The 27,221-nt window shown below is 50.8% G+C and overlaps 1 protein-coding gene across 2 annotated transcripts; it reads right to left on the bottom strand.

The window, feature by feature from the left end:
• Nucleotides 1–2,944: 2,944 nt before the first annotated feature.
• LOC140459632 (mitoferrin-2-like) lies at nt 2,945–27,221 on the bottom strand. Of its 2 annotated transcripts, XM_072553938.1 has the most exons (4): nt 26,912–27,221; nt 8,471–8,699; nt 5,488–5,544; nt 2,945–4,520 (listed from the first exon to the last, which is right to left on the bottom strand). In XM_072553938.1, exons 1-4 carry the CDS (start codon nt 27,146–27,148, stop codon nt 3,994–3,996), a joined length of 1,050 nt encoding a protein of 349 aa, XP_072410039.1. In that variant the 5' UTR covers nt 27,149–27,221; the 3' UTR covers nt 2,945–3,993. The 2 variants fall into 2 exon arrangements, with proteins under 2 accessions (XP_072410039.1, XP_072410040.1); XM_072553939.1 differs by lacking the exons at nt 8,471–8,699; nt 26,912–27,221 and adding an exon at nt 5,645–8,340.

A 27,221-nucleotide genomic window follows, 5' to 3' on the forward strand; every position in this document is an offset into this window, starting at 1 on the left:
TGAGTCTCCCTTGGCAAGGGTCATGCCATCTTCACATATCATGTTTCCCTGAGTGGGGCACAGAACACACCTTAAGGCAAGGCACTCAACAATCCTGCCTCCCCACCATCCCCCTATGTTGGGGACAATGAAGACAGGGTTATTTACCTGTGCATGTGTGCATACAATGACTCTATAGCCTTCGGTGCCAATTTCAAATTCATGTAAATCCTTGGGAAGCTTGCAAGTCAAACTGCCTCTGGTAGAAGAAAGACAATCCAAGGAGAAACATGACATCAGCTGAAGGTCTATATACGGTCAAAGTTCCTATATCAGGTATAAAATGACATTTTTGATATCTTACTGAGAAATAGGGAACCTTTTCCCTAAAAAGACTGAAAACAAAGATCAAGAGAGCTGGGTGGATGTAGAGCAGATTAGGATGAGGGCAAGTGAGTCAGAAAAGGAGGTGGAAGACAGAACAAGAGGGATCACTTACAGAAGGAAAGACCATCAAACATTTAAGATTGCAAGCCCCAACCTTAATGTAACACTCAAAATAATGTCAATCCAGAAGACCTCACCCACCCTGGGGAAAATTCTGAAGACAACCTTAATCAATATGATGTTCACATTTTTACAAAAACATTTCACACGATGAGCATTGTTGACAAGGTAAGTATTTATTGCCCATCCTACTTGCCCTTGAACCAAGTGGACTGATCACCCATTTGAGAGAGAAGTTAAGGTCCAGCACCTTGCTATGCTGCCTGGAGTCACATGCAGCTCAGGAGAACAGGGTTTCTTCCCAGAAGGACATTAGAGTACCAGGTTAGTTTTTCTGAAGTTGTTTATAGTCGTCAAGGCAACGTTGACTAAAACTGGATTTTATCTTCTATATAGATTGGATTTAGGTTGCACCAGTTGCCATTGTGGGATTTGAACTCGTGCCTCAAAGACATTTGCTGGGCCTCTCGATCCAGTAGCACCATCATTACATCTCTCTCTCCCTCCTGTCTCTCTCTCTCTCTCTCTCTCCCTCACTCCCATCTCTCTCTCTCCCTCCCTCCCGTCTCTCTCTCTCTCTCCCTCCCTCCCGTCTCTCTCTCTCTCCCTCCTGTGTTTCTCTCCCTCCCTCCCGTCTCTCTCTCCCTCCCACCCGTCTCTCTCTCTCTCTCTCTCCCTCCCACCCGTCTCTCTCTCTCTCTCTCTCCCTCCCACCCGTCTCTCTCTCTCTCTCTCTCCCTCCCACCCGTCTCTCTCTCTCTCTCTCTCTCTCCCTCCCACCCGTCTCTCTCTCTCTCCCTCCCACCCGTCTCTCTCTCTCTCTCTCTCTCTCTCCCTCCCACCCGTCTCTCTCTCTCTCCCTCACTCCCGTCTCTCTCCCTCCCACCCGACTCTCTCTCTCTCTCACACCCGTCTCTCTCTCTCTCTCTCTCACACCCGTCTCTCTCACTCCCTCTCCCACCCGTCTCACTCTCTCCCCCTCCCACCCGTCTCTCTCTCTCCCCCTCCCACCCGTCTCTCTCTCTCCCCCTCCCATCGCTCTCTCTCCCATTTCTCTCTCTCCCTCCCTCCCGTCTCTCTCCCTCCCTCCCGCTCCCTCCCATCTCTCTCCCTCCCTCCCGTCTCTCTCTCTCCCTCCCTCCCGTCTCTCTCTCTCCCTCCCACCCGTCTCTCTCTCTCCCTCCCACCCGTCTCTCTCTCTCCCTCCCACCCGTCTCTCTCTCTCCCTCCCACCCGTCTCTCTCTCTCCCTCCCACCCGTCTCTCTCTCTCCCTCCCACCCGTCTCTCTCTCTCCCTCCCACCCGTCTCTCTCTCTCCCTCCCACCCGTCTCTCTCTCTCCCTCCCACCCGTCTCTCTCTCTCTCTCCCTCCCACCCGTCTCTCTCTCTCTCTCCCTCCCACCCGTCTCTCTCTCTCTCTCCCTCCCACCCGTCTCTCTCTCTCTCTCCCTCCCACCCGTCTCTCTCTCTCTCTCCCTCCCACCCGTCTCTCTCTCTCCCTCCCACCCGTCTCTCTCTCCCTCCCACCCGTCTCTCTCTCTCTCTCTCTCTCCCTCCCACCCGTCTCTCTCTCTCTCTCTCCCTCCCACCCGTCTCTCTCTCTCTCTCTCTCCCTCCCACCCGTCTCTCTCTCTCTCTCTCTCCCTCCCACCCGTCTCTCTCTCTCTCTCTCTCCCTCCCACCCGTCTCTCTCTCTCTCTCTCTCCCTCCCACCCGTCTCTCTCTCTCTCTCTCTCCCTCCCACCCGTCTCTCTCTCTCTCTCTCTCCCTCCCGTTTCTCTCTCTCTCTCTCCCTCCCTCCCGTTTCTCTCTCTCCCTCCCTCCCGTTTCTCTCTCTCCCTCCCACCCGTCTCTCTCTCTCCCTCCCACCCGTCTCTCTCTCTCTCTCCCTCCCACCCGTCTCTCTCTCTCTCTCTCCCTCCCACCCGTCTCTCTCTCTCTCTCTCCCTCCCACCCGTCTCTCTCTCTCTCTCTCTCTCTCTCTCCTCCCACCCGTCTCTCTCTCTCTCTCCCTCCCACCCGTCTCTCTCTCTCTCTCTCTCTCCCACCCGTCTCTCTCCCCCTCCCTCCCGTTTCTCTCTCTCTCCCCCTCCCTCCCGTTTCTCTCTCTCTCCCCCTCCCTCCCGTTTCTCTCTCTCTCCCCCTCCCTCCCGTTTCTCTCTCTCTCCCCCTCCCTCCCGTTTCTCTCTCTCTCCCCCTCCCTCCCGTTTCTCTCTCTCTCCCCCTCCCTCCCGTTTCTCTCTCTCTCCCCCTCCCTCCCGTTTCTCTCTCTCTCCCCCTCCCTCCCGTTTCTCTCTCTCTCCCCCTCCCTCCCGTTTCTCTCTCTCTCCCCCTCCCTCCCGTTTCTCTCTCTCTCTCTCTCCCTCCCTCCCGTTTCTCTCTCTCTCTCCCTCCCTCCCGTTTCTCTCTCTCTCTCCCTCCCTCCCGTTTCTCTCTCTCTCTCTCCCACCCGTCTCTCTCTCTCTCCCTCACCCTCCCACCCGTCTCTATCTCTCTCTCACTCGTCTCTATCTATCTATCTCTTTCTTTATCAATCATACACCCTGATTTACTACAGATTACCTTTGCTCTCTGCCCGTTGGAAAAGCCAAATCCTAGATACCTGGCAATATTATCACAAGTACTGAACCCATTTGTCCCTTTTCTTAATGTTGACAATCTTGTGTTGTTGTTTTGTCAGTGTTCAGGGGACATAACCCTTGTTTTCACACCTTACGCTTCCCACAACACCCACCTCCCAACCCCATCTCTTCAATGTAATTTTCAAAGAAGGATGAATTGTGTCCCAGCTCACCCCACCCAACCTCATAGTCAACGGTTCAGCAGATGTCTCTCCAGCTCCCTCTCCCATCTATCTGCAGAGGTCCTCAGCTGGGACCTGACAAGCTGCAGGGACAGTCTGAAGGCAGTTCACAAACTCAAAAACATTTCAGCGTGCATTGCAAGATCCCAGCCTTTGAGAACTGAGGTTCCCTCAGTGAGCTGCAAGTGTTTTAATTTTTTTTTGGGGGTGGGGGGAAAAAAAGAGAGAGACAGTTTACCAAGAGTCTGTCTGATTTAGTTTCCTATTCTTCAAGGTGCCATGCAGACTGTGGGCTTTTCAAGACAAGGACTACCCCATGATTCTGAAACCACCCACTCCAACTGCCCTGTTTTTATAGAAGATTTATTCAAATCATCAGTGAGCACTACAACACAGAAAAGGGAGGGCACCAGGAAGTGACCATTTTTCTGTTTGCCTGACATTTAGACATTGGGTTTGAGCCCTGACAGGAGCTGAAACCAACCTCTTTCATGTCTTCAGATCTTGAACATTGGTATGTGGAACTTATGGGGAAAGATCTGGCAGAGATTGGAAGCTTGTAGCAGTTCAGGCACATGACTGACAGTATCCAGTAGACATCCTCAGACTCACAGGAACTTCCTAATTCACCTCTTAGGAAAATCATGGGAGCATCTCATAGAACACCACCCCATTTGGAAGCAGAAGGGAGGGGCAGGCTGCCCTCAAGAGGAGGCCGGCAGGTCCTGAGACTGCCGCTGTGTTATAAAGTACTTGAAGAATTCATAGACTGACCAACAAATGGCAGTGGAGGGCATTTGGTAGATGACACGCGCCTGCACACCCTTGAAGTAGGCAGGCAGCCCGCCCAGCTTGTAAACCATCCTGCAGGCATTGAGCATGCCTGAGAGGTGCCGACCTTTGGTCTTCAGCATTCCCAGCTTCAGATTCTCCTGCGTGTTGAGAAGGGTCTTGCAGACATCAAGTGGAGTGGTAGCCGCAGCTGCTGTTGCCCCTGCCAGAGCCCCTGACAGCATGTGCGACAAGGGGTTAAAGTGCCTGCAAGGATTGAGCTGTTCCTGCATGAATTCGTAGGTCATGAAATGGATGGCCTGGAAGGGCACGTTCATGGTCAGCTGTGTTGTATAGCTCCAGTAAAATGCTCTGATCCCTTCTGTTTTGTATACAACCCGGATACAGTGTAGGACACCTTTGTATGGAGAATTGAACATCTGCATTCGTTGTTTGACAGCTGTGTGGGCAGGGAAAGGGTGGGAAGGAGGTAAACAGAGTGTGGGTGAACACAGTCTGAATTCAATACCCTCAAAGCTGTTGACAAACACTGTCCGGAGAATAGCAGAAGACTTCCCCACATCTTCCCCTTGCTCCCCCCTCTACATTGCCTTCTCAGAATGGCAAGTGTGGCTCTGAGCTTAGCAAGCCTGGTGGTGCTCAAAACACCGTCAGTTCACAAAATCTACCTGATGCTAAGTGAGAATGAAAAAGGAGATCTGGCAGTCCTTGGCTGGTACCCCAGCCCATGTTAATAGCTCAACCTGTCCAGCAGCTTTCGCTTTCGGAATGGGAGCTCCCCTCACATACCCAGCTACTGTCATACAAACCACCAAGCTCAAAGAGGTGAAATGAAGCTACGGTTGTTCCTAAACCAAGAATAGCACTTGGATGATAAGCTTCCTATTCAGTATCATTACACCATAATGCAAGTTCCAGGCCTACAGGACCCATGTCTTTTTCCATCAGTCCTATATTCTTCACGTGAACCGCACAGCCCTGTGAATTTAATGCCCCTCAAGTGCCCAACTAATTCCTTTCGGAATGTCTGCTTTCACCACCTCATGATGTAAATGAAAACCATTAATCAATGTTTCTTTGAAATGTCGAGGTGGAATCCTGTCACAATGACAGAGTCCTGGCGATAAGTAAGCAGCCTGGTTCAAAGTGATCCTCTCTGAAGATATAGCAAATATGCACTCAGTTGCATTCAGTCCCTGGCCACAACTGACTGGGGGTACTGTGATCTGCAGTTTCAGCCTTTCAACCAATCAAGCCCCACAGGAACTCCTCCTTTCTCTTGGCCAGGGTGAAGAAGGGAGACTCCACTCCTCTCCGAGATACTGGCCATCATTAATAACTTGTTGACTGGGAATGTGGACAGACCCACCCCACCACCACAGTAAACCCAGTCACAGTGGCCTTACCTTCAGCTGGGGTCATCACTGCATCGTGGATCAAAGTTGCTGTACCTCCTGCTATACCTGTGGGACCAAATAAAAGCAATGTCAGTCAGTCTGAATCTCACATCTCAGAGTCATCGTCAGTGTCATAGATCAAAGACCACAGAGGACCAATGCTTACTCTTCCAACACAACATTCCAGGTGACTTCTCTCACTCCCATTTCCTGTGAAGGCAGCAGGTACCAAGAAGGACATGCTTCAGTCACATTGGCCCAGCACCTTCTGCAAGCCTGCAGACAGAAACAGATATACACATTGCCTCATGACTAGCCTAGTCCTGGCCTCAGAAACAAGTGCAGACAAAGGGAGATCGAGTCTTGCAGCAACTACACACACTCCCAAAAGTAGTACAAAGCAGGGACCCTGTCACCAACTCACCTTATTATCATAAGCACGGAGAGTGAGAAAGTCAGGGAGAGGTAGAAAGGAGACTGAGACTTAAGAAAATAGACAAGATAAGAAACAAAGTGCAAAAGATTAAAGGGAGGGTGCAAAGTAAAGAGCAGAGAGAAAAAGAGACATCCATTCCACCTCCGAACATGCAGTCTGAAGGTTTGCTTCACTGGAATTGTGAACCCCATTGAGCTATGGTTGATTATTCAATGACCGAGAAGATAAGATACTGTGTCTATGTGCCTGTGTGTGTGTGACCAAGGGCGAAAATCAGTTCAGATTTCGTGGCATCACAGGATAAATTCAAGGGACCGAACAGCCCCTCTAAAGTTTTTGTTATCAATACTTAGTGGATTCAGTGCACTCAACAGCAGCCAATACAAGGACGACTGTTGACAGATTTCTCAATTGGCCTGAAAATCAAAACCATGTATCTTGATCAACAATTCTTTCAACAACAATTCACAGCAGACAGAAGGTAAGCACGAAATGACTCACTGCAAGTCAATCTAACAGGGAAGAAACATCAAATCAATGCACCTGCAGACATATTGCCCCAAACCTCACCAAAACAAACTACCTGGTCATTCCTATACAGTAGTTAGTGGGAGCTTGCTGCACAAACTCCCTGCTGCACTTCCCACAGAGACTTCACTGCAGAAAGTACTGCATTAGCAAAGAGAACATCCAAAAGTGGTGATTGCCACTTCGGAAGCAAGATTTGTTTTCTTGTTTGAGTGATCAGGAAGGACATGACAGCACAGGTGGTGACCATTTGGTTCATCACCCTCACCCCATAGCCTGTGAAAGTTTTCCAGTTATTTACTCATTATGCTGCTGTTTGCCCAAAGCTACATGAACCTTGCCTTCTTACTTGTCTGTCCAAGTCCACTTTCAAAATGATGTTTGAATCTGCTTCTAATGTCTCTAAAGATTCCATTATCTGACTACTCCTTTGGATCTTGCAGGGGGAAATTGGCAGACCATGCTTCAGATCGCAGGACTCATAACCTGGAGACCCAGGATACTGCGCTGGGACATCGGCTCAAGACTCATCATGGCAGTTGGTCCAATTCAACTCCCACGAACAAACTGGGAATTAAAAGTGAGCTTCAGTATGGGAACCATGACGAATCCCCAATACACCAAGGTCGGTCAGGCCTCAATCAGTCCTGTTGTATCTGAATCAAGAGTTGATTTCACAAGGCCAGTTCAAATTCTTAAAGTTCCATGGAAGGACTTGTACATGTATGCTGTGGATATTCTTGTCTGTTAGTGTAATCGCAACAGCCTCAGGACACGTTGCTTAATGTGAGATGTTGCCATTTCATTACAACAGCAACTATAACTGAGAAAGATCAATCGTTAGTCAGATTCAACTATAATCAAAGCTTTCCAGAGACCAATACATTCAGGGATATGGCCAGAATTTGGGAAAATGGCAGAGTGTGGGGATAATCAGCCATGATCTTGAATGACAGGTGACATCTGATAGGCCGAAGGGCCTCCTCCTGTTCCTATCTTCCGACTTCAGTGACTAACAATCAGTTTGGCAGGTTCAGACGTTGCGGGAACTGCAATGATAAGTCAACATCCTTCCCTTCTCTCTCCACCAAACTGGCAATTTTATGTTGACAGTGCAATTCTAAATCAATCAACAGAACATAATAGTTCAATCAAGCAAACACATAGGCGCCATCAAGACTGACCTTCCTGTCAAATTCCAAAATCACAACTCCTCATCTCTTAAAATAATAAGAACCTCAGTACATAAAGATAAATATTTTGTTCTCAGTGTTCATATGAAGAGTGCATAGAATAAGACTTGTATGATTTGTTAAATTCAGTGACAAAGGATCTCCACAGACTCTCCACTGCTGGCTTCATATCACCCAGCTCCACCCCAGGGTTTCTCGTCAAAGGGTGAACATTGACACACCAAGGTGCAACAAGCTTTGGCCAATTTACTGAAAGCTTCTGTCTGATAACAGACAGCAGAAAGTTCGATTTCTGGGCTCGATCTTAATTTGAAGGAGTACGTCCCTGAATCAAGAGTCCTTTTCATTTCCCAGTCACCTGGGTCTGCCCTCGAGCCATTAAAAATGGGTCACAATGGTAAACGCTTACTCCCATGCCAGTCATCTGCAAGTTTGGCAGGACCTAGATCCACACCCTTGCATATCTAGTAAGGAAGAGGCATCTGCATCAATACCCAGTGCACACAATGTGCCAGGCACAGAGACTTAGACATTATGTCACTTGCTAGGTTCTCAATACATCAAAAGGTTGAGAATTTGGTTTTTAACAACTGGTGGATTGACATCAGAACACAACAACAAAATCAAAACAAAAGGTCACAGGTCCATTTAAGCCCTGACCCACTCAACAGAATGTGAAGAACTACTTGGGCATATTATCCAACAGACATGCACACAACACACAATGACACAATGTAGAAAAGCTTACACTCGCTGGCTGATTAAGTACAAGAGGCGAGCCAGGGTTGCAGCGGAATGTTAAGAACAGAATTCACTGGACTTAATTGTCAAATACCGTTTGCTAAGTGACTATTGCCACCCTGACCGATGGCGTCACTTAATGTCCTTTTCATTTTCTCATAGCTGGAAAAGTACATAGCGTGAGCAGGTCCTGCACCAAGTACCATCGCGTTCAGTCCTCGAAAAGGTCTCCAGAAACCTTCTGTGTGCACAATCTTCAACAGACCATCGAAGACATTCTTGTATTGTGCCTTCGGGTCGGGCTGTAAACTCTGCATGCGTGTCTGCAGAAGGGAAAAGAAATCAAGTGAGAATGATGACTCCCACATGTAGCCCTCAGAGGAGGGGAAAAACTCCTATTTTAAATGAGCTTATCAATATCTCAAGACACCGCAAAGCAAATTCTCTCTTTATTTTTGTTCCAAACAAGGCAGGAACTTCTCTGCACAGCAAGCTCTCCTGAACAACAGTGGCCAGATGAACTGAAGAAATTAGCTTTAAAGGACAAACGTGGACTGGGTGTTGGGAATATCTCCCTCATTACTCTCTTCTAAGTGCAAATATGGGAGCTCAAGCCAACACAAAATTTGCAACAGCTCATTCTTGGAGAAAGTGGGGACTGCAGATGCTGGAGATCAGAGCTGAAAATCTATTGCTGGAAAAGCGCAGCAGGTCAGGCAGCATCCAAGGAGCAGGATTCCTGAAGAAGGGCTTACGCCCGAAATGTCGATTCTCCTGCTCCTTGGATGCTGCCTGACCTGCTGCGCTTTTCCAGCAACACATTTTCAACAGCTCATTTTTATCAAGACTCTCCAAACAATAACTGCACTCTCACACCCACTGATTTGCTGAATACTATTCCGAGAACATGACTTCAGCACTGTGATAAAGATAAGCCAACACCCACTGACTGCTCACCAAATAAAATGGGCCAAAAGGGCCACCTCTTATCGCCCAAGTCCCAGGGACCAACGGGCAGTTGGTGAAAGGCGTTCCATGCTTTCTTAACTACAAGGTCAGTGAGCTACACATCTACAGAAAACAGAAGAAGAGAAGGACATGAGAAAGCCAGTTCAATCAGCTGCACAAAACTGTTCTGCACACCAAATGGACAACTGTTCACCAAGCACAATGTTGAGGGGGATCCAAGTCAATTCAGACAGAAAATGAAGCATGTAAACAGGCCACTGAACACAACCAGTCAATGACCATGTTTACACTAAACTCCCATTTCCCAATTTGCCCCATCTTCCCCATGTGCTAAGCCACTGAGCTGTAGAGCATGGAAATAGAAGCTTGGTCCAACCCATCCTTGCTGAAGTGTTTCCCAAATTAATCTAGTGCCATTTGCCAAGATTTGGGATTTCCCTTCACCATGTTTGCCAAAGCTATGTCATGAGGAGAAAGTGAGGACTGCAGATGCTCGAGATCAGAGCTTAAAAGTGTGTTGCTGGAAAAGCGCAGCAGGTCAGGCAGCATCAAAGGAACAGGAGAATCGGCGTTTCGGGCATAAGCCCTTCTTCATGGCCCGAAACGTCGAATCTACTTCTCCTTTGATGCTGCCTGACCTGCAGCGCTTTACCAGCAACACACTTTTAAAGCTTTGTCATGCCCCTCTTTAGCATTCCTGATATCCCTCTTCAGTACATTTCAACTGCCTTAATACACTACCAGGGATTCACTCAATCCCCACTGTCAATACCTGACATATGCTTCCTTCTTTTTCTTGACCAAAACCTCAAATAGTCATCCAGCGTTTTCTACACTTACATGGAGCAGATGGGGGAAGAAGAGACATGGAGATGGAAGGCAGGGGAAGAGACAGAAAAATGAGAAATGAGATAGAGACAGAGACAGACACACACACAGACAGAGAAAGTCAGAAAACACAAAGCCCTGTAATAGACAGACAGGAGCACAGAGTGCAGTCTATCAGAAAAGAGGAGAATTTGCTCCAAGCCTCCCTCAAGCTCAAAATATTTATGTGAAATCGATGTTATCACTTCTTCCATTCTGCTGCAGAACTTTGGGCAAGTCAGCATTAAGAAGTCCCAGAAAATCAGTTTTCTAAAATGCAGCTTGAGGAAATCAGCTCCATCTCGAACTCAGCTTTCCTGGTCAGTCTCCGAAAACACTGCTGCCAGCCTGTTAGTTTACACCAAGTCTCCTATTACACCTCATTACTCAGTGACTTACACAGGCTCCTGGCTGTAAGCTCATGCCCTGGTCATCAGATCCCTTCACAACCTTACCATGTGATTAGAACCTTGCCTGACCTTTAATCCTCTGCTAAGATCTTGGCTACCTTAGTGAAGAGGCCATGTTTGACTCACTTGACCACTGACAAGACTCTCGCTAGCTTCTTGAAAACTATTCCGAGTGCCATGGCTTTGGTCACCTGTCTCAAAGCCAGTTTCTCATGCTCAGTTTCACATTTCATCCACTGATATTTAAATGTGCATTGAGATATTTTACTATTTCAAAAAGCACTATATAAAACACAAGGTGCCAAAGCCAAGAAACCAAGTTATTCCAATTGCAAGAGGACCAGAGAACCTCCAGATGAATAAGTATGAGCCTGCTAACTTTACACTCCTCAAAAACATGCCATTTACACCCTTGCAACTTCAAGCATTACCTACTTGGCCAGTATTTTATCGCTGGCTGCTGCACCTGACAAGTCCAACAATCTTTCTATTCAGCACCCAAACAAAACAGTTAACACAGTTTAACGTAAGATTTATTACTGGTATTACAATCCAATGGGTGGAGGAACAGAGAGAAAATACAATTGGATTTACTGTGAACCATGAACCCAGTACTATTGAAGTTTTGAAACAATGGGCATTTCCTGATGACAGTATCCTTTTGTCATGAGCAAACATCTTAATCAAACTAAGGCCAGGATATTTTCATCACAGTTTCGCAATCTCAGCCTCCAGATTAAAAGACAAAATAGTGACACGCACTGAAATCTGCACAATCATTCTCAGAAGACATGTTGCCAATTTCATCTTGGGTACTGGTTGGTGCAGGAGGGCAGTAGAACAGGCCCAAACTTTTGCCTTGACGTGAAATGCAGCTCAGGTGGCCAGCATTCATTAAGTCAGAATGAACCATTCCCTTGTCCTAAACTCAATAAGGTCACTTGATACGAAGTATATCTGTGAGGGAATGCCACAATACCCAAAGGTGACCTGTCTACCCACCCAAGTAGACCTGAAAGATCACCCAGCACTTTTTCAAAGATGAATGGAAAGCTCTCCCAAGTTTCCTGCCGGATATTTATCCCTCAGTCAACACTACTGAAACAGAATTACCTGATCAGCATTTCATAACTGCCCATTTGTTACAGCTTGCTGCATATTTCCTTCAATAGTGACTAGATTTCAAAAGTACTTTGTCTGCTCTGCAGCACTTTGTGGCATCCTGTGATATTGGGCATGTAACTGGGGTAGGTGATCCAGCGGTGTGAATACCAACAAATCCAGTTCAGCTTTGGATTTCCATACTCAGTTCAGAATTGATGGGCAACCTTGTATTAGCCTCAAATTTTGCTGTCGGCACCTCAGCTGACCTGACCAAACATTACCTCAATGCAGCAAATATTGTTTCTGAATGTCATCACAACCTATCACGAGCTACCTGATGAAGGAGGAGTGCTCTGAAAGCTTGTATTTCCATATAAACCTGTTGGATTATAACATGGTCTTGTGAGATTTGTAACTTTGCCCACCCCAGTCCAACAATAGCATCTCCATATCAACCTCTCACTAAACTACAATGAAATCAATGCATTAATCTTTATAATACGGAACATCTTGGAAATAGTCAGGACGGAGAGCTAAAGCACAAGACGAAACTGTCAATACACTCCAGCCATTGATTAAATTCCTGAGGGCAGAAGGATCAACTGCTCAAACTCAGAGAGGAAGATTGATCGGCACTTTTGCCATGATTGAGTTTCGAATCATTGACATGTTACACAACACTTCATAAGTCACCATTCCAGCCATTGCCTGCAGTCTGAGCTCCCAAGCCAAAACACAATCCCTGGCAACAACAAGTTTGGATATTATTGTAGAAGAGAGATTTGCTATGGAATCTTATCATCTTCAGGACGAACCCAAGGAATAGTGGCATGTTGGCTCAGTGGTTAGCATTGCTGCCTCACAATGCCAGGACCCGGATTTAATTCCAGCCTTGGGCGAGTGTCTGCATGGTGTGCGCACATCTCCCAGTCTCTGCATGGGTTTCATCCAGGTGCTCCACTTTACGATATGCAGGTTAGGTTGGCCATGCTAAATTGCCCATACTGTCCAAGGATGTGTGGGTTAGCTGGATTAGCCATTTGGAGAGTCAGTGTGGACTTGTTCAGCCACATGGCCTGTTACTATACTGCTGGGATTCTATGCAAGAAAGAAATCAAAAACATCACCTGCACATCTCTTTTCGTCCCCCCAGCAGGACTAAATATTGGCACTACTAAGTACCAATGGAATTAGACTGAAAAACGAAAACAAATAGTGGGTAAAGATACTCTTCCAGACAAGAGGAGCGCCTTGTAAAATGAATTGAACAGCAAAATGAAGGACAAACTCTGCAGGAGGCAGGCAAGAATGAAGTTACTGGTTTTCAAAAAGCACAGCAGGTCAGGCAGCATCTGAGGAGCAGGAGAATTGACATCTCGGGCATAATCCCTTCATCAGGAATTCCACACTCTCGACTCTGATCTCCAGCATCTGCAGTCCTCACCTTCGATGTGGTAATATTTGAAAGCAAATAAACAACTTGTATTTATGTAGCAACCCTAGCAGACTGCAATATGCTCCACAGAAAAATAAAACACAACTTCACAGTGAGGAGTGAGTGGAGGACAGGTAACTGAAAGCTTGGTCAGAGTCATAAAGGAGAGAGTGCAGTGCAATGAAAGGCATTTTAGGGCTCAAATCCTTAACAGATGAAGGCCTGGCCATCAATGACATAGACATGAAATCAGCAACCAAGTCATAATTGGAGGAGTGCAGATACTTTGAAGGCCTGTGGAGTTGAAGACATAGAGATTGGGAAAAATTTGAAAACAAGGATAAGAAATGTAACACTGACACAGAACACAGCCATTGAAAAAGTGAACACATAAGCAGAACAATCTCTCCCTTCACTGTTCATGTCCAAACATTCAACTCAAACCCAATCATTCCTACCTGAAAGCAAACAAAACAAAAGCTATCACACTGGCAGTCTTACCAGACCTGGGCAAAGTCAGCTCTGGAATCGGGCCTTCAATGTTTGAACTGGGGCATAATCCTTATAGGACCCATAAGACTGGCTCTTTTCTCTTAGCAAGGGCAATCAAATTCATTGAGCAGACAATTTCATTTTTCTGAAAAGAAATTTTTTTTGACAAGGAGGCAAGTCCTTTGACAAAGTGACAGCATACCACCATCTCAAAGTGCAACAGCCCTCATCCCCCTGTTAAAGAGGAAGTTCCACCATTTTGAGCCAGCGACAGTGTAAAACAGTACGCAGCTTGGAGAGGAAGTGGAAGGTGGGATTCCCATTTATGTGCTGTCTTTGTTCTTCTCAGGGATAGAGGCTGTAGGTCTGAAAGATGCTGTCGAATGAACATTGGTGAATTCTCAGACACAGGTTCCACAATGACTTGAAAACAAATCAGAAGGAAATTTACAGAACCATTGCCGCTGACTGTCAGTACAGGAAATTTACTTGCATTGAAGTTACTTATATTCTGCATGCAAGTTATATTATGGACAAGCAAATATGTCCATCAACTATCAAGTATCATCAGTAACACACAGAAACCCAAAAGATGGAAAAGGTCGCAAGGAAGACCCAAGTAGAATTGCACCGTAGGGCTTAAGAAGTTGAATAACAAGGAGTCATATCTGTGTTAAAGTCCAGTTGTATCTGTGGTCTACCCCTGCAGAGAAACAGCTTACACTAGCAAACTTGGACAAGCTGCTCCTGACAAAAGAATGAATATGTAGTCAAAGTTACAATTAGAAAGCAGATGCTTTTTTGAATTGACTTGTTAACGTGTTACGAGAAACCACTTCAGCAAGTGGGACTTGAACTCAAGTGAATGGCCAGGCCCTTGCATAAAGCATCCCTCAGTCAGAGCCTGTGCGTTGCCTTTGTGCATTGTGCTCGTGGTGAAGCTCTCTGCTGACCATCCCTGCATTTCACACTTCGAAACACAGCTGAGGGAGGCCCAGTACTGCTCTGACCGGGAACAAATAACAGTCCAAAGTGTTTGTGAAAACACACCAATTTCTCGGTTCACAAACGTCAACAAATGAGACAGAATGTGCAAGTAGAAGTCTCTTTCGCCAGGGGAAAATGAACAGGTTACTGTCCTGCCCCAGATTATAGCCCTAGTGTTGTTTAACATTGAGAATATATTGGTCATTTTGGACCATGAAGGGCAGGCTCAGTGTGTTCATAAGAGAAACTAGCCCCAGTGCTGATTAAAGACAGCATGTACTCTGGAGCCACTGTATTCAGGGACAGAGCCTACTGACTTACTACCACTGAGTCAATTCAGAATATAATGGAATAATCACAGTGGATTATATGCACACTACCCCATGATGTTCACAAGCAGACAGAGTCAAGGGGGAACCTGATGCAATGCCTCATGATCACAGTCTATTACGAACACAAGAACCAGGAGCAAGAGTAGGTTCCTGCTCCTCGGATGCTGCCTGACCTGCTGTGCTTTTCCAGCACCACTCTAATCTACATTCAGCCCCTTCTGTCTGCTCTGCCATTTGATATGATCATGGCTGTTCTCATCTCGATATCAACTCTACTTTCCTACCCACTCCTCATAACTCTTAAATCTGTTAGAAATTTAAAATGTGCCTCTCCTCCTTGTAGTTACTCAGTGTCCCAGCATCCAGTGAACTCTGAGCTAGTGAATTCCACTGATTCATGATCATTTGAACCTGCTACCCCTTCTCCTAAAAATATACCTCATAAAAGGAAACATCTGTACTATATCTACTGCATCAATAGACATTAGGTGCAGGAGTAGGCCATTCTGCCCTTTGAGCCAACACCACCATTCATTATGATCATGGCTGATCATCCTCAATCAGTATCTTGTTCCTGCCTTATCCCCATAACACTTGATTCCACTATCCTTAAGAGCTCTATCCAACTCTTTCTTGAAAGAATCCAGAGACTTGGCCTCCACAGCCTTCTGGGGCAGAGCATTGCACACACCCACCACTCTCTGGGTGAATAAGTTTCTCCTCCACTCTGTTCTAAGTGGCCTACCCCTTATTTTTAAGCTGAGTCCTCTGGTTAAGGACTCACCCATCAGCGGAAACATGCTTCCTGCCTCCAGAGTGTCCAATCCTTTAATAATCTTATGCAGCTCAATCAGATCCTCTCTCAACTTTCTCAACTCAAGTGTTTACAAGTCCAGTATCTCCAATCTTTCAGCGTCAGATAGTCCCGCCATTCCAGGAATCGACCTCGTGAATCTATGCTGCAATCCCTCAATAGCCAGAATGTCTTTCCTCAAATTTGGAGACCACAACTGTGCACAATATTCCAGGTGCAGTCTCACCCGGGCCCTGTACAGCTGCAGAAGAACCTCTTTGCTTCGACACTCGATTCCTCTTGTTATGAAAGCCAGCATGCTATTAGCTTTCTTCACTGCCTGCTGTACCTGCATGCTTGCTTTCATTGACTGATGTAAAAGAACACCCAGATCTTGTTGTACTGCACCTTTACCTAAGTTGACTCCATTTAGGTAGTAATCTGCCTTCCTGTTCTTGCCACCAAAGTGAATAACCATACATTTATTCACAGTAACCTGCATCTGCCATGCATCTGTCCACTCACCCAGCCTGTCCAGGTCACCCTGTATTCTCCTAACATCCTCCACATTTCACCCTGCCACCCAGCTTTGTGTCAATTCTCTTCAGCATCTTATGTATCTCAATTTGATCTCATCATTCTTCCAAACTCAAGCAAGACATGTACTCAAATGCATAACCTCTCTTCATAAGACAAACCCCTCACCTCTGGAATCAATCTTGGGAATCTCCCCTGTACAGCTTCTGATGCAAGTACATCCCTCATCAAAAAAGGAAACCAAAATATGGGCAATGCTCCAGATGCAGTCCAGTGACATCGTCCACCCAAGGGCACAGGCAGAAAGAGATCCAGAGTTGAAGAATCTACTCTCCTGTTCCTCAGATTCTGCCTGACCTGTGCTTTTCCAAAACCACACTTCTTGACCTCTGACTCTCCAGCATCTGCAGTCCTGACTTTCTCCATGAAGAGACCCAGGGCAAATTTACAGGAGGATCCAGATCCAGAGGCATTTCAGATATGTGGCTCATAGAGGAGACCGCACAGATGTGGTCGGGGGAAGAACGTACAGATAGTTACAGAAGCATGGTTGACATAAATCTGAGGTGACAGTGACATGGGCAGATATATATTTGGGGAGACAGACAGTCACAGATAAAGAGCTGAGAGTGTGGTGCTGGAAAAGCATAGCATGTCAGGCAGCATCCGAGGAGCAGAAGAATTGGGCAGGCTAGGGGAGGGGTTGAGAAGACAGTCCTTCATGATAACCTCAGGCAGTGCAGAAATTGAACCCATGCTATCAGCATCACACTGCTTCGCAAACCAACCATCCACACACCCAGCTGAGCTAAACCAGAGCAAATTCAGGAACAAAAACACATATTGGGATGGGGGCGGGGCAGATACAGATCAGAGGTAAGGACAAGGGCAGATACAGATCGGGGGTGAAGGACAGGGGCAGATACAGATCAGAGGAAGGATAGGGGTCAGATACAGATCGGGGGTAGGGACAGGGGGTCAGACACAGATCAGGGAGGTAGGGACATGCGGTTAGATACAAATAAGAGGGGGGGGAAGGATCAAGAGATCAGATACAGATCGGGGGTAGGGTCAGGGGTCAGATACAGATCGGGGGTAGGGTCAGGGGGTCAGATACAGATCAGAGGGGTAGAGTCAGGGGTCAGATACAGATTGGGGATAGGGTCAGGGGTCAGATACAGATCAGAGTGGTAGGGTCAGGGGGTCAGATACAGATCAGAGGGGTAGGGACAGGGGGTCAGATACAGATCAGAGTCATAGGGTCAGGGGTCAGATACAGATCGGGGTTAGGGTCAGGGGTCAGATGCAGATCAGGGGGGTAGGGACATGGGTTAGATGCAGATCAGGAGGTTTGGGTCAGGGGTCAGATACAGATCGAGGGTAGGGACAGGGGTCAGATACAGATTGGGGTTAGGGTCAGGGGGTCAGATACAGATCAGAGTGATAGGGTCAGGGGTCAGACACAGATCGGGGGAAGGGTCAGGGGTCAGATACAGATCGGGGGTAGGGTCAGGGGGTCAGATACAGATCAAAGGGGTAGGGACAGGGGGTCAGATACAGATCAGGGGGTAGGGACAGGGGTCAGACACAAATTGGGGGGTTTTGGGCCAGGGGTCAGATACAGATGAGAGGTTAGGGTCAGAGATCAGATACAGATCAGGGGTAGGGTCAGAGGTTAGATACACACCAGGGATAGGGTCAGGGGTCAGATGCAGATCGGGGGTAGGGACAGAGGTCAGATACACATCGGGGTTAAGGTCAGGGATCAGATACACATCGGGGGGTAGGGTCAGGGGGTCAGATACAGATCGGGGGTAGGGACAGGGGTCAAATACAGATCAGTGGGCAGGGTCAGGGGTCAGGTACAGATCAGAGGGGTAGGGTCAGGGGTCAGATACAGATCGGGGGGTAGGGACAGGGGTCAGATACAGATCAGGGCGGTCGGGACAGGGTTCAGATACAGATCAGGGGGGGTCGGGACAGGGAGTCAGATACAGATCAAGGGTAGGGATAGGGGTCAGGTACAAATCAGGGGAAGGACAGGAGTCAGATACAGATCAGAGCGGTAGGGACAGGGGGTCGGACACAGATCAGGGGGGTAGGGACAGGGGTCAGATACAGATCAGAGGGGTAGAGTCAGGGGTCAGATACAGATCGGGGGGTAGGGACAGGGGGTCGGACACAGATCGGTGGGTGGTAGGGACAGGGTTCAGATACAGAGCGGGAGGGGGGTAGGGACAGGGCTCAGATACAGATCAAGGGTAGGGATAGGGGTCAGGTACAAATCAGGGGAAGGACAGGAGTCAGATACAGATCAGAGCGGTAGGGACAGGGGGTCGGACACAGATCAGGGGGGTAGGGACAGGGGTCAGATACAGATCAGAGGGGTAGGGACAGGGGTCAGATATAGATCGGGAGGTAGGGACAGGGGTCAGATATAGATCGGGAGGGTAAGGACAGGGGGTCAGATATGGATTAGGGGTTAGGGTCAGATACAGATCAGAGGGATAGGGTCAGGGGTCAGATACAGATCAGGGAGGTAGGGTCAGGGGTCAGATACAGATCGGGGGTAGGGTCAGGGTGTCAGATACAGATAGGGGGTCAGATACATATCAGGGGTTAGGATCAGGGGTCAGATACAGATCAGGGGGTAGGGCCTGGGGGTCAGATACAGATCAGAGGGGCAGGGTCAGGGGTCAGATACAGATCAGGGGGAGTGTCAAGGGTCATATACAGATTGGGGTGAGTGTCAGGGGGTCAGACACAGATCAGGGGGGTAGGGACAGGGGTTCAGATACAGATCAGGGGTTAGGGTCATGGGTTAGATACAGATCAGGGGGTAGGGACAAGGGTCAGATATAGATCGGGGGTTAGGGTCATGGGTCAGATACAGATCAGGGGATAGGGCCAAGGGTCAGATACAGATCAGGTGTAGGGTCAGGGGTCAGATGCAGATCGGGGGGTAGGGACATGGGTTAGAAGCAGATCAGGGGGGTTGGGTCAGGGGTCAGATACAGATTGGGGTTAGGGTCAGGGGGTCAGATACAGATCAGACTGATAGGGTTAGGGGGTCAGATACAGATCAAAGGGGTAGGGACAGGGGGTCAGATGCAGATCGGGGGATAGGGACAGGTGTCAGACACAAATTGGGGGGTTTTGGGTCAGGGGTCAGATACAGATCAGGGGGTAGGGTCAGAGGTCACAAACACACCAGGGATAGGGTCAGGGGTCAGATGCAGATCGGGGGTAGGGACAGAGGTCAGATACACATCGGGGTTAAGGTCAGGGATCAGATACACATCGGGGGGTAGGGTCAGGGGGTCAGATACAGATCGGGGAGTCAGATACAGATTGGGGGTAGGGTCAGGGTTCAGATACAGATCTAGGGGGGTAGGGCCAGGGTTCAGATACAGATCTAGCGGGGTAGGGCCAGGGGTCAGATACAGATCGGGGGCAGGATCAGGGGTCAGATACAGATTGGGGGAGGGTAGGGGTTCAGATACAGATCAGGGCGGTCGGGACAGGGGTTCAGGTACAGATCAGGGGGGGTAGGGACAGGGAGTCAGATACAGATCGGGGGGGTAGGGACAGGGGCCAGATACTGATCAGGGGGTCGGGACAGGGGGTCAGATACAGATCGGGAGAATAGAGACAGGGGGTCGGACACAGATCGGTGGGTGGTAGGGACAGGGTTCAGATACAGAGCGGGAGGGGGGTAGGGACAGGGCTCAGATTCAGATCGGGGGTAGGGATAGGGGTCAGGTACAAATCAGGGGAAGGACAGGAGTCAGATACAGATCAGAGCGGTAGGGACAGGGGGTCGGACACAGATCAGGGGGGTAGGGACAGGGGTCAGATACAGATCGGGGGGTAGGGACAGGGGTCAGATATAGATCGGGGGGGGTAAGGACAGGGGGTCAGATACGGATCAGGGGTTAGGGTCAGATACAGATCAGAGGGATAGGGTCAGGGGTCAGATACAGATCAGGGAGGTAGGGTCAGGGGTCAGATACAGATCGGGGGTAGGGTCAGGGGGTCAGATACAGATAGGCGGGTAGGGACGGGGGTCAGATACATATCAGGGGTTAGGATCAGGGGTCAGATACAGATCAGGGGGTAGGGCCAGGGGGTCAGATACAGATCAGAGGGGCAGGGTCAGGGATCAGATACAGATCGGGGGGGTAGAGTCAGGGGTCAGATACAGATTAGGAAGAGGGTAGGGGGTCAGATACAGATCGGGAGGATAGAGACAGGGGATCAGATACAGATCGGGGGGGGGGGTAGAGAAAGAGGGTCAGGTACAGATGGGGGGGGGTTCGGGTCAGGCAGTCAGATACAGATCGGGGAGTCAGATACAGATTGGGGGTAGGGACAGGGTTCAGATACAGATCAGGGGGGGTCGGGACAGGGAGTCAGACACAGATCGGGGGGGGTAGGGACAGGGGCCAGATACTGATCAGGGGGTCGGGACAGGGGGTCAGATACAGATCGGGAGGATAGAGACAGGGGGTCAGATACAGATCAGGGGGGTAGGGACAGGGGGTCGGACACAGATCGGTGGGTGGTAGGGACAGGGTTCAGATACAGAGCGGGAGGGGGGTAGGGACAGGGCTCAGATACAGATCGGGGGTAGGGATAGGGGTCAGGTACAAATCAGGGGAAGGACAGGAGTCAGATACAGATCAGAGCGGTAGGGACAGGGGAGTAGGGACAGGGGTCAGATACAGATCAGAGAGGTAGGGTCAGGGGTCAGATACAGATCGGGGGGTAGGGACAGGGGTCAGATACAGACCAGGGCAGTCGGGACAGTGGTTCAGGTACAGATCAGGGGGGGTTGGGACAGGGAGTCAGATACAGATCGGGGGGGTAGGGACAGGGGCCAGATACTGATCAGGGGGTCGGGACAGGGGGTCAGATACAGATCGGGAGGATAGAGACAGGGGGTCAGATACAGATCAGGGTCAGGGGTCAGATACAGATGGGGGGGATTCGGGTCAGGCAGTCAGATACAGATCGGGGAGTCAGATACAGATCAGGGGGTAGGGCCTGGGGGTCAGATACAGATCAGAGGGGCAGGGTCAGGGGTCAGATACAGATCAGGGGGAGTGTCAAGGGTCATATACAGATTGGGGTGAGTGTCAGGGGGTCAGACACAGATCAGGGGGGTAGGGACAGGGGTTCAGATACAGATCAGGAGTTAGGGTCATGGGTTAGAAACAGATCAGGGGGTAGGGACAAGGGTCAGATATAGATCGGGGGTTAGGGTCAGGGGTCAGATACAGATCAGGGGATAGGGCCAAGGGTCAGATACAGATCAGGTGTAGGGTCAGGGGTCAGATGCAGATCAGGGGGGTTGGGTCAGGGGTCAGATACAGATTGGGGTTAGGGTCAGGGGGTCAGATACAGATCAGAGTGGTAGGGTCAGGGGGTCAGATACAGATCAGAGGGGCAGGGTCAGGGATCAGATACAGATCGGGGGGGTAGAGTCAGGGGTCAGATACAGATTAGGAAGAGGGTAGGGGGTCAGTTACTGATCGGGAGGTTAGAGACAGGGGATCAGATACAGATCGGGGGGGGGGTAGAGAAAGGGGGTCAGGTACAGATGGGGGGGGGGTTCGGGTCAGGCAGTCAGATACAGATCGGGGAGTCAGATACAGATTGGGGGTAGGGACAGGGTTCAGATACAGATCAGGGGGGGTCGGGACAGGGAGTCAGACACAGATCGGGGGGGGTAGGGACAGGGGCCAGATACTGATCAGGGGGTCGGGACAGGGGGTCAGATACAGATCGGGAGAATAGAGACAGGGGGTCAGATACAGATCAGGGGGGTAGGGACAGGGGGTCGGACACAGATCGGTGGGTGGTAGGGACAGGGTTCAGATACAGAGCAGGAGGGGGGTAGGGACAGGGGGTCGGACACAGATCGGGGGGGGTAGGGACAGGGGCCAGATACTGATCAGGGGGTCGGGACAGGGGGTCAGATACAGATCGGTGGGTGGTAGGGACAGGGTTCAGATACAGAGCAGGAGGGGGGTAGGGACAGGGCTCAGATACAGATCAAGGGTAGGGATAGGGGTCAGGTACAAATCAGGGGAAGGACAGGAGTCAGATACAGATCAGAGCGGTAGGGACAGGGGGTTGGACACAGATCAGGGGGGTAGGAACAGGGGTCAGATACAGATCAGAGGGGTAGGGTCAGGGGTCAGATACAGATCGGGGGGTAGGGACAGGGGTCAGATATAGATCGGGAGGTAGGGACAGGGGTCAGATATAGATCGGGAGGGTAAGGACAGGGGGTCAGATATGGATTAGGGGTTAGGGTCAGATACAGATCAGAGGGATAGGGTCAGGGGTCAGATACAGATCAGGGAGGTAGGGTCAGGGGTCAGATACAGATCGGGGGTAGGGTCAGGGGGTCAGATACAGATGGGGGTTAGGGACAGGGGGTCAGATACATATCAGGGGTTAGGATCAGGGGTCAGATACAGATCAGGGGGTAGGGCCTGGGGGTCAGATACAGATCAGAGGGGCAGGGTCAGGGGTCAGATACAGATCAGGGGGAGTGTCAAGGGTCATATACAGATTGGGGTGAGTGTCAGGGGGTCAGACACAGATCAGGGGGGTAGGGACAGGGGTTCAGATACAGATCAGGGGTTAGGGTCATGGGTTAGAAACAGATCAGGGGGTAGGGACAAGGGTCAGATATAGATCGGGGGTTAGGGTCATGGGTCAGATACAGATCAGGGGATAGGGCCAAGGGTCAGATACAGATCAGGTGTAGGGTCAGGGGTCAGATGCAGATCAGGGGGGTTGGGTCAGGGGTCAGATACAGATTGGGGTTAGGGTCAGGGGGTCAGATACAGATCAGAGTGATAGGGTCAGGGGGTCAGATACAGATCAAAGGGGTAGGGACAGGGGGTCAGATGCAGATCGGGGGGTAGGGCCAGGTGTCAGACACAAATTGGGGGGTTTTGGGTCAGGGGTCAGATACAGATCAGGGGGTAGGGTCAGAGGTCAGATACACACCAGGGATAGGGTCAGGGGTCAGATGCAGATCGGGGGTAGGGACAGAGGTCAGATACACATCGGGGTTAAGGTCAGGGATCAGATACACATCGGGGGGTAGGGTCAGGGGGTCAGATACAGATCGGGGAGTCAGATACAGATTGGGGGTAGGGACAGGGTTCAGATACAGATCAGGGGGGGTCGGGACAGGGAGTCAGACACAGATCGGGGGGGCTAGGGACAGGGGCCAGATACTGATCAGGGGGTCGGGACAGGGGGACAGATACAGATCGGGAGGATAGACAGGGGGTCAGATACAGATCAGGGGGGTAGGGACAGGGGGTCGGACACAGATCGGTGGGTGGTAGGGACAGGGCTCAGATACAGATCGGGGGTAGGGATAGGGGTCAGGTACAAATCAGGGGAAGGACAGGAGTCAGATACAGATCAGAGCGGTAGGGACAGGGGGTTGGACACAGATCAGGGGGGTAGGGACAGGGGTCAGATACAGATCAGAGGGGTAGGGTCAGGGGTCAGATACAGACCGGGGGTAGGGACAGGGGTCAGATACAGATCAGGGCGGTCGGGACAGTGGTTCAGGTACAGATCAGGGGGGGTCGGGACAGGGAGTCAGATACAGATCGGGGGGGTAGGGACAGGGGCCAGATACTGATCAGGGGGTCGGGACAGGGGGTCAGATACAGATAGGGAGGATAGAGACAGGGGGTCAGATACAGATCAGGGTCAGGGGTCAGATACAGATGGGGGGGGTTCGGGTCAGGCAGTCAGATACAGATCGGGGAGTCAGATACAGATCGGGGGTAGGGACAGGGGTCAGAAACAGATCAGAGTGGTAGGGTCAGGGGGTCAGATACAGATCAGAGGGGTAGGGACAGGGGGTCTGATGCAGATCAGGGGGTTAGGGTCAGGGGTCAGATACAGATCGGGGTTAGGGTCAGGGGTCAGATGCAGATTGGGGGGTAGGGACAGGGGTTAGATGCAGATCGGGGGGTAGGGTCAGGGGTCAGAAACATATCGGGGGTAGGGACAGGGGTCAGATACAGATTGGGGTTAGCGTCAGGGGGTCAGATACAGATCAGAGTGATAGGGTCAGGGGTCAGATACAGATCGGGGGTAGGGTCAGGGGACAGATACAGATCGGGGGTAGAGACAGGGGTTAGACGCAGATCGGGGGTAGGGTCAGGGGTCAGATGCAGATCGGGGTTAGGGCCAGGGGTCAGATACAGATCAGTGGGTAGGGTCAGGGGTCAGATACAGATCGAGGGTAGGATCAGGGGTCAGATACAGATTGGGGGAGGGTAGGGGTTCAGATACAGATCAGGGCAGTCGGGACAGGGGTTCAGGTACAGATCAGGGGGGTTAGGGACAGGGAGTCAGATACAGATTGGGGGGGAAGGGGCAGGGGGTCAGATACATATCAGGGGGGTAGGGACAGGGGCCAGATACAGATAAGAGGGGTAGGGACAGGGGGTCAGATACTGATCAGGGGGTCAGGACAGGGGGTCAGATACAGATCAGGGGGGTAGGGACAGGGGCTCGGACACAGATCGGGGGTGGTAGGAACAGGGTTCAGATACAGATCACGGGGGTAGGGACAGGGGCTCAGATACAGAGCGGGAGGGGGGTAGGGACAGGGCTCAGATACAGATCGGGGGTAGGGATAGGGGTCAGGTACGAATCAGGGGAAGGACAGGAGTCAGATACAGATCTGAGCGGTAGGGACAGGGGGTCGGACACAGATCAGGGGGGTAGGGTCAGGGATCAGATACAGATCGGGGGGGTAAGGACAGGGGGTCAGATACGGATCAGGGGTTAGGGTCAGATACAGATCAGAGGGATAGGGTCAGGGGTCAGATACAGATCAGGGAGGTAGGGTCAAGGGGTCAGATACAGATCAGGGGGTCAGGACAGGGGTCAGATATAGATCAGGGGTTAGGGTCATGGGTTAGATACAGATCAGGGGGTAGGGCCAAGGGTCAGATATAGATCGGGGGTTAGGGTCATGGGTCAGATACAGATCAGGGGGTTAGGGTCATGGGTCAGATACAGATCAGGGGGTAGGGCCAAGGGTCAGATACAGATCAGGTGTAGGGTCAGGGGTCAGATACAGATCAGGAGGTAGGGTCAGGGGTCAGATACAGATCGGGGAGAGGGTAGTGGGTCAGATACAGATCAGGGGGGTCGAGAAAGGGAGTCAGGTACAGATCAGGGGGGTAGGGAGAGGGAGTCAGATACAGATCGGGAGGATAGAGACGGGATCAGATACAGATCGGGGGATAGGGTCAGGGGTCAGATACAGATCGGGGAGTCAGATACAGATCCGGGGTAGGGACAGGGGGTAAGATACAGATCAGGGGTTAGGGTAAGGGGTCAGATACAGATCGGGGGTTTAGGGTCAGGGGTCAGATACAGATCGGGGTGTAATGTCAGGGGTCAGATACACATCGGGGGTTAGGGTCAGGGGTCAGATACAGATCAGGGGATTGGGTCAGGGGTCAGATACAGATGGGGGGGTTCGGGTCAGGCAGTCAGACACAGATCGGGGGGGTGGGGTAGGGACAGGGTTCAGATACAGATCGGGGAGTCAGATACAGATCGGGGGTAGGGACAGGGGGTAAGATACAGATCAGGGGTTAGGGTCAGGGGTCAGATACAGATCGGGGGTCAGGGTCGGGGTCAGATACAGATCGGGGGGTCAGGGTCAGGGGTCAGATACAGATCGGGGTGTAGTGTCAGGGGTCAGATACACATCGGGGGTTAGGGTCGAGGTCAGATACACATCGGGGGTAGGGTCAGGGGTCAGATACAGATCGGGGGGTTAGGGTCAGATACAGATCGGGGGGTTAGGGTCAGATACAGATCGGGGGGTTAGGGTCAGATACAGATCGGGGGGTTAGGGTCAGGGGTCAGATACAGATCGGGGGGTTAGGGTCAGGGGTCAGATACAGATCGGGGGGGGTTAGGGTCAGGGGTCAGATACAGATCGGGGGGTTAGGGTCAGGGGTCAGATACAGACCGGGGGGGTTAGGGTCAGGGGTCAGATACAGATCGGGGGGGTTAGGGTCAGGGGTCAGATACAGATCGGGGGGGTTACGGTCAGGGGTCAGATACAGATCGGGGGGTTAGGGTCAGGGGTCAGATACAGATCGGGGGGGTTAGGGTCAGGGGTCAGATACAGATCGGGGGGGTTACGGTCAGGGGTCAGATACAGATCGGGGGGTTAGGGTCAGGGGTCAGATACAGATCGGGGGGGTTAGGGTCAGGGGTCAGATACAGATCGGGGGGTTAGGGTCAGATACAGATCGGGGGGTTAGGGTCAGGGGTCAGATACAGATCGGGGGGGTTACGGTCAGGGGTCAGATACAGATCGGGGGGTTAGGGTCAGGGGTCAGATACAGATCGGGGGGGTTAGGGTCAGGGGTCAGATACAGATCGGGGGGTTAGGGTCAGATACAGATCGGGGGGTTAGGGTCAGGGGTCAGATACAGATCGGGGGGGTTAGGGTCAGGGGTCAGATACAGATCGGGGGGGGTTAGGGTCAGGGGTCAGATACAGATGGGGCAGGGGGGGTAGAGTGACTCACCTTGACCGAGTCGATGGGGAACATGATGGAGTGCTCCATGATACCGGCCAGCGAGCCGGCCATCATGTGGGCGCTCACCGACACGCTGGCGGGCAGGCTCTCGTACACATCCTCCTCGGGCTCCTGCAGCGCTCCGGCCCCGGGGGGCGCGGGCCCGCACGCCCCCGCCGCCGCCGCCGCCGCCTCGTCCGCGCGGGAGGCGAGAGCGGGCTGCGCGCGGACACAGCCGAGCTCCATGTCTCTGAGGGAGGGGGGAAGGAGCGGCAGCAGGGCACGGCGCGGGAAGCAGCTTCACGATCACTCCGCGAAA

This window comes from Chiloscyllium punctatum, chromosome 35 (genome assembly GCF_047496795.1).
Source record: "Chiloscyllium punctatum isolate Juve2018m chromosome 35, sChiPun1.3, whole genome shotgun sequence".
Classification (NCBI taxonomy): Eukaryota; Metazoa; Chordata; class Chondrichthyes; order Orectolobiformes; family Hemiscylliidae; genus Chiloscyllium; species Chiloscyllium punctatum.

Excerpts from the sequence above, each read along its gene's own strand:
- LOC140459632 (XM_072553938.1), bottom strand. The coding sequence starts at position 27,148 with ATGGAGCTCGGCTGTGTCCGCGCGCAGCCCGCTCTCGCCTCCCGCGCG. Across the intron at positions 5,545-8,470 it reads CAATAGTCACTTAGCAAACG|GTATAGCAGGAGGTACAGCA; the intron begins GTATTTGACAAT and ends TTGGTCCCACAG. Across the intron at positions 4,521-5,487 it reads AGTGATGACCCCAGCTGAAG|CTGTCAAACAACGAATGCAG; the intron begins GTAAGGCCACTG and ends CTGCCCACACAG.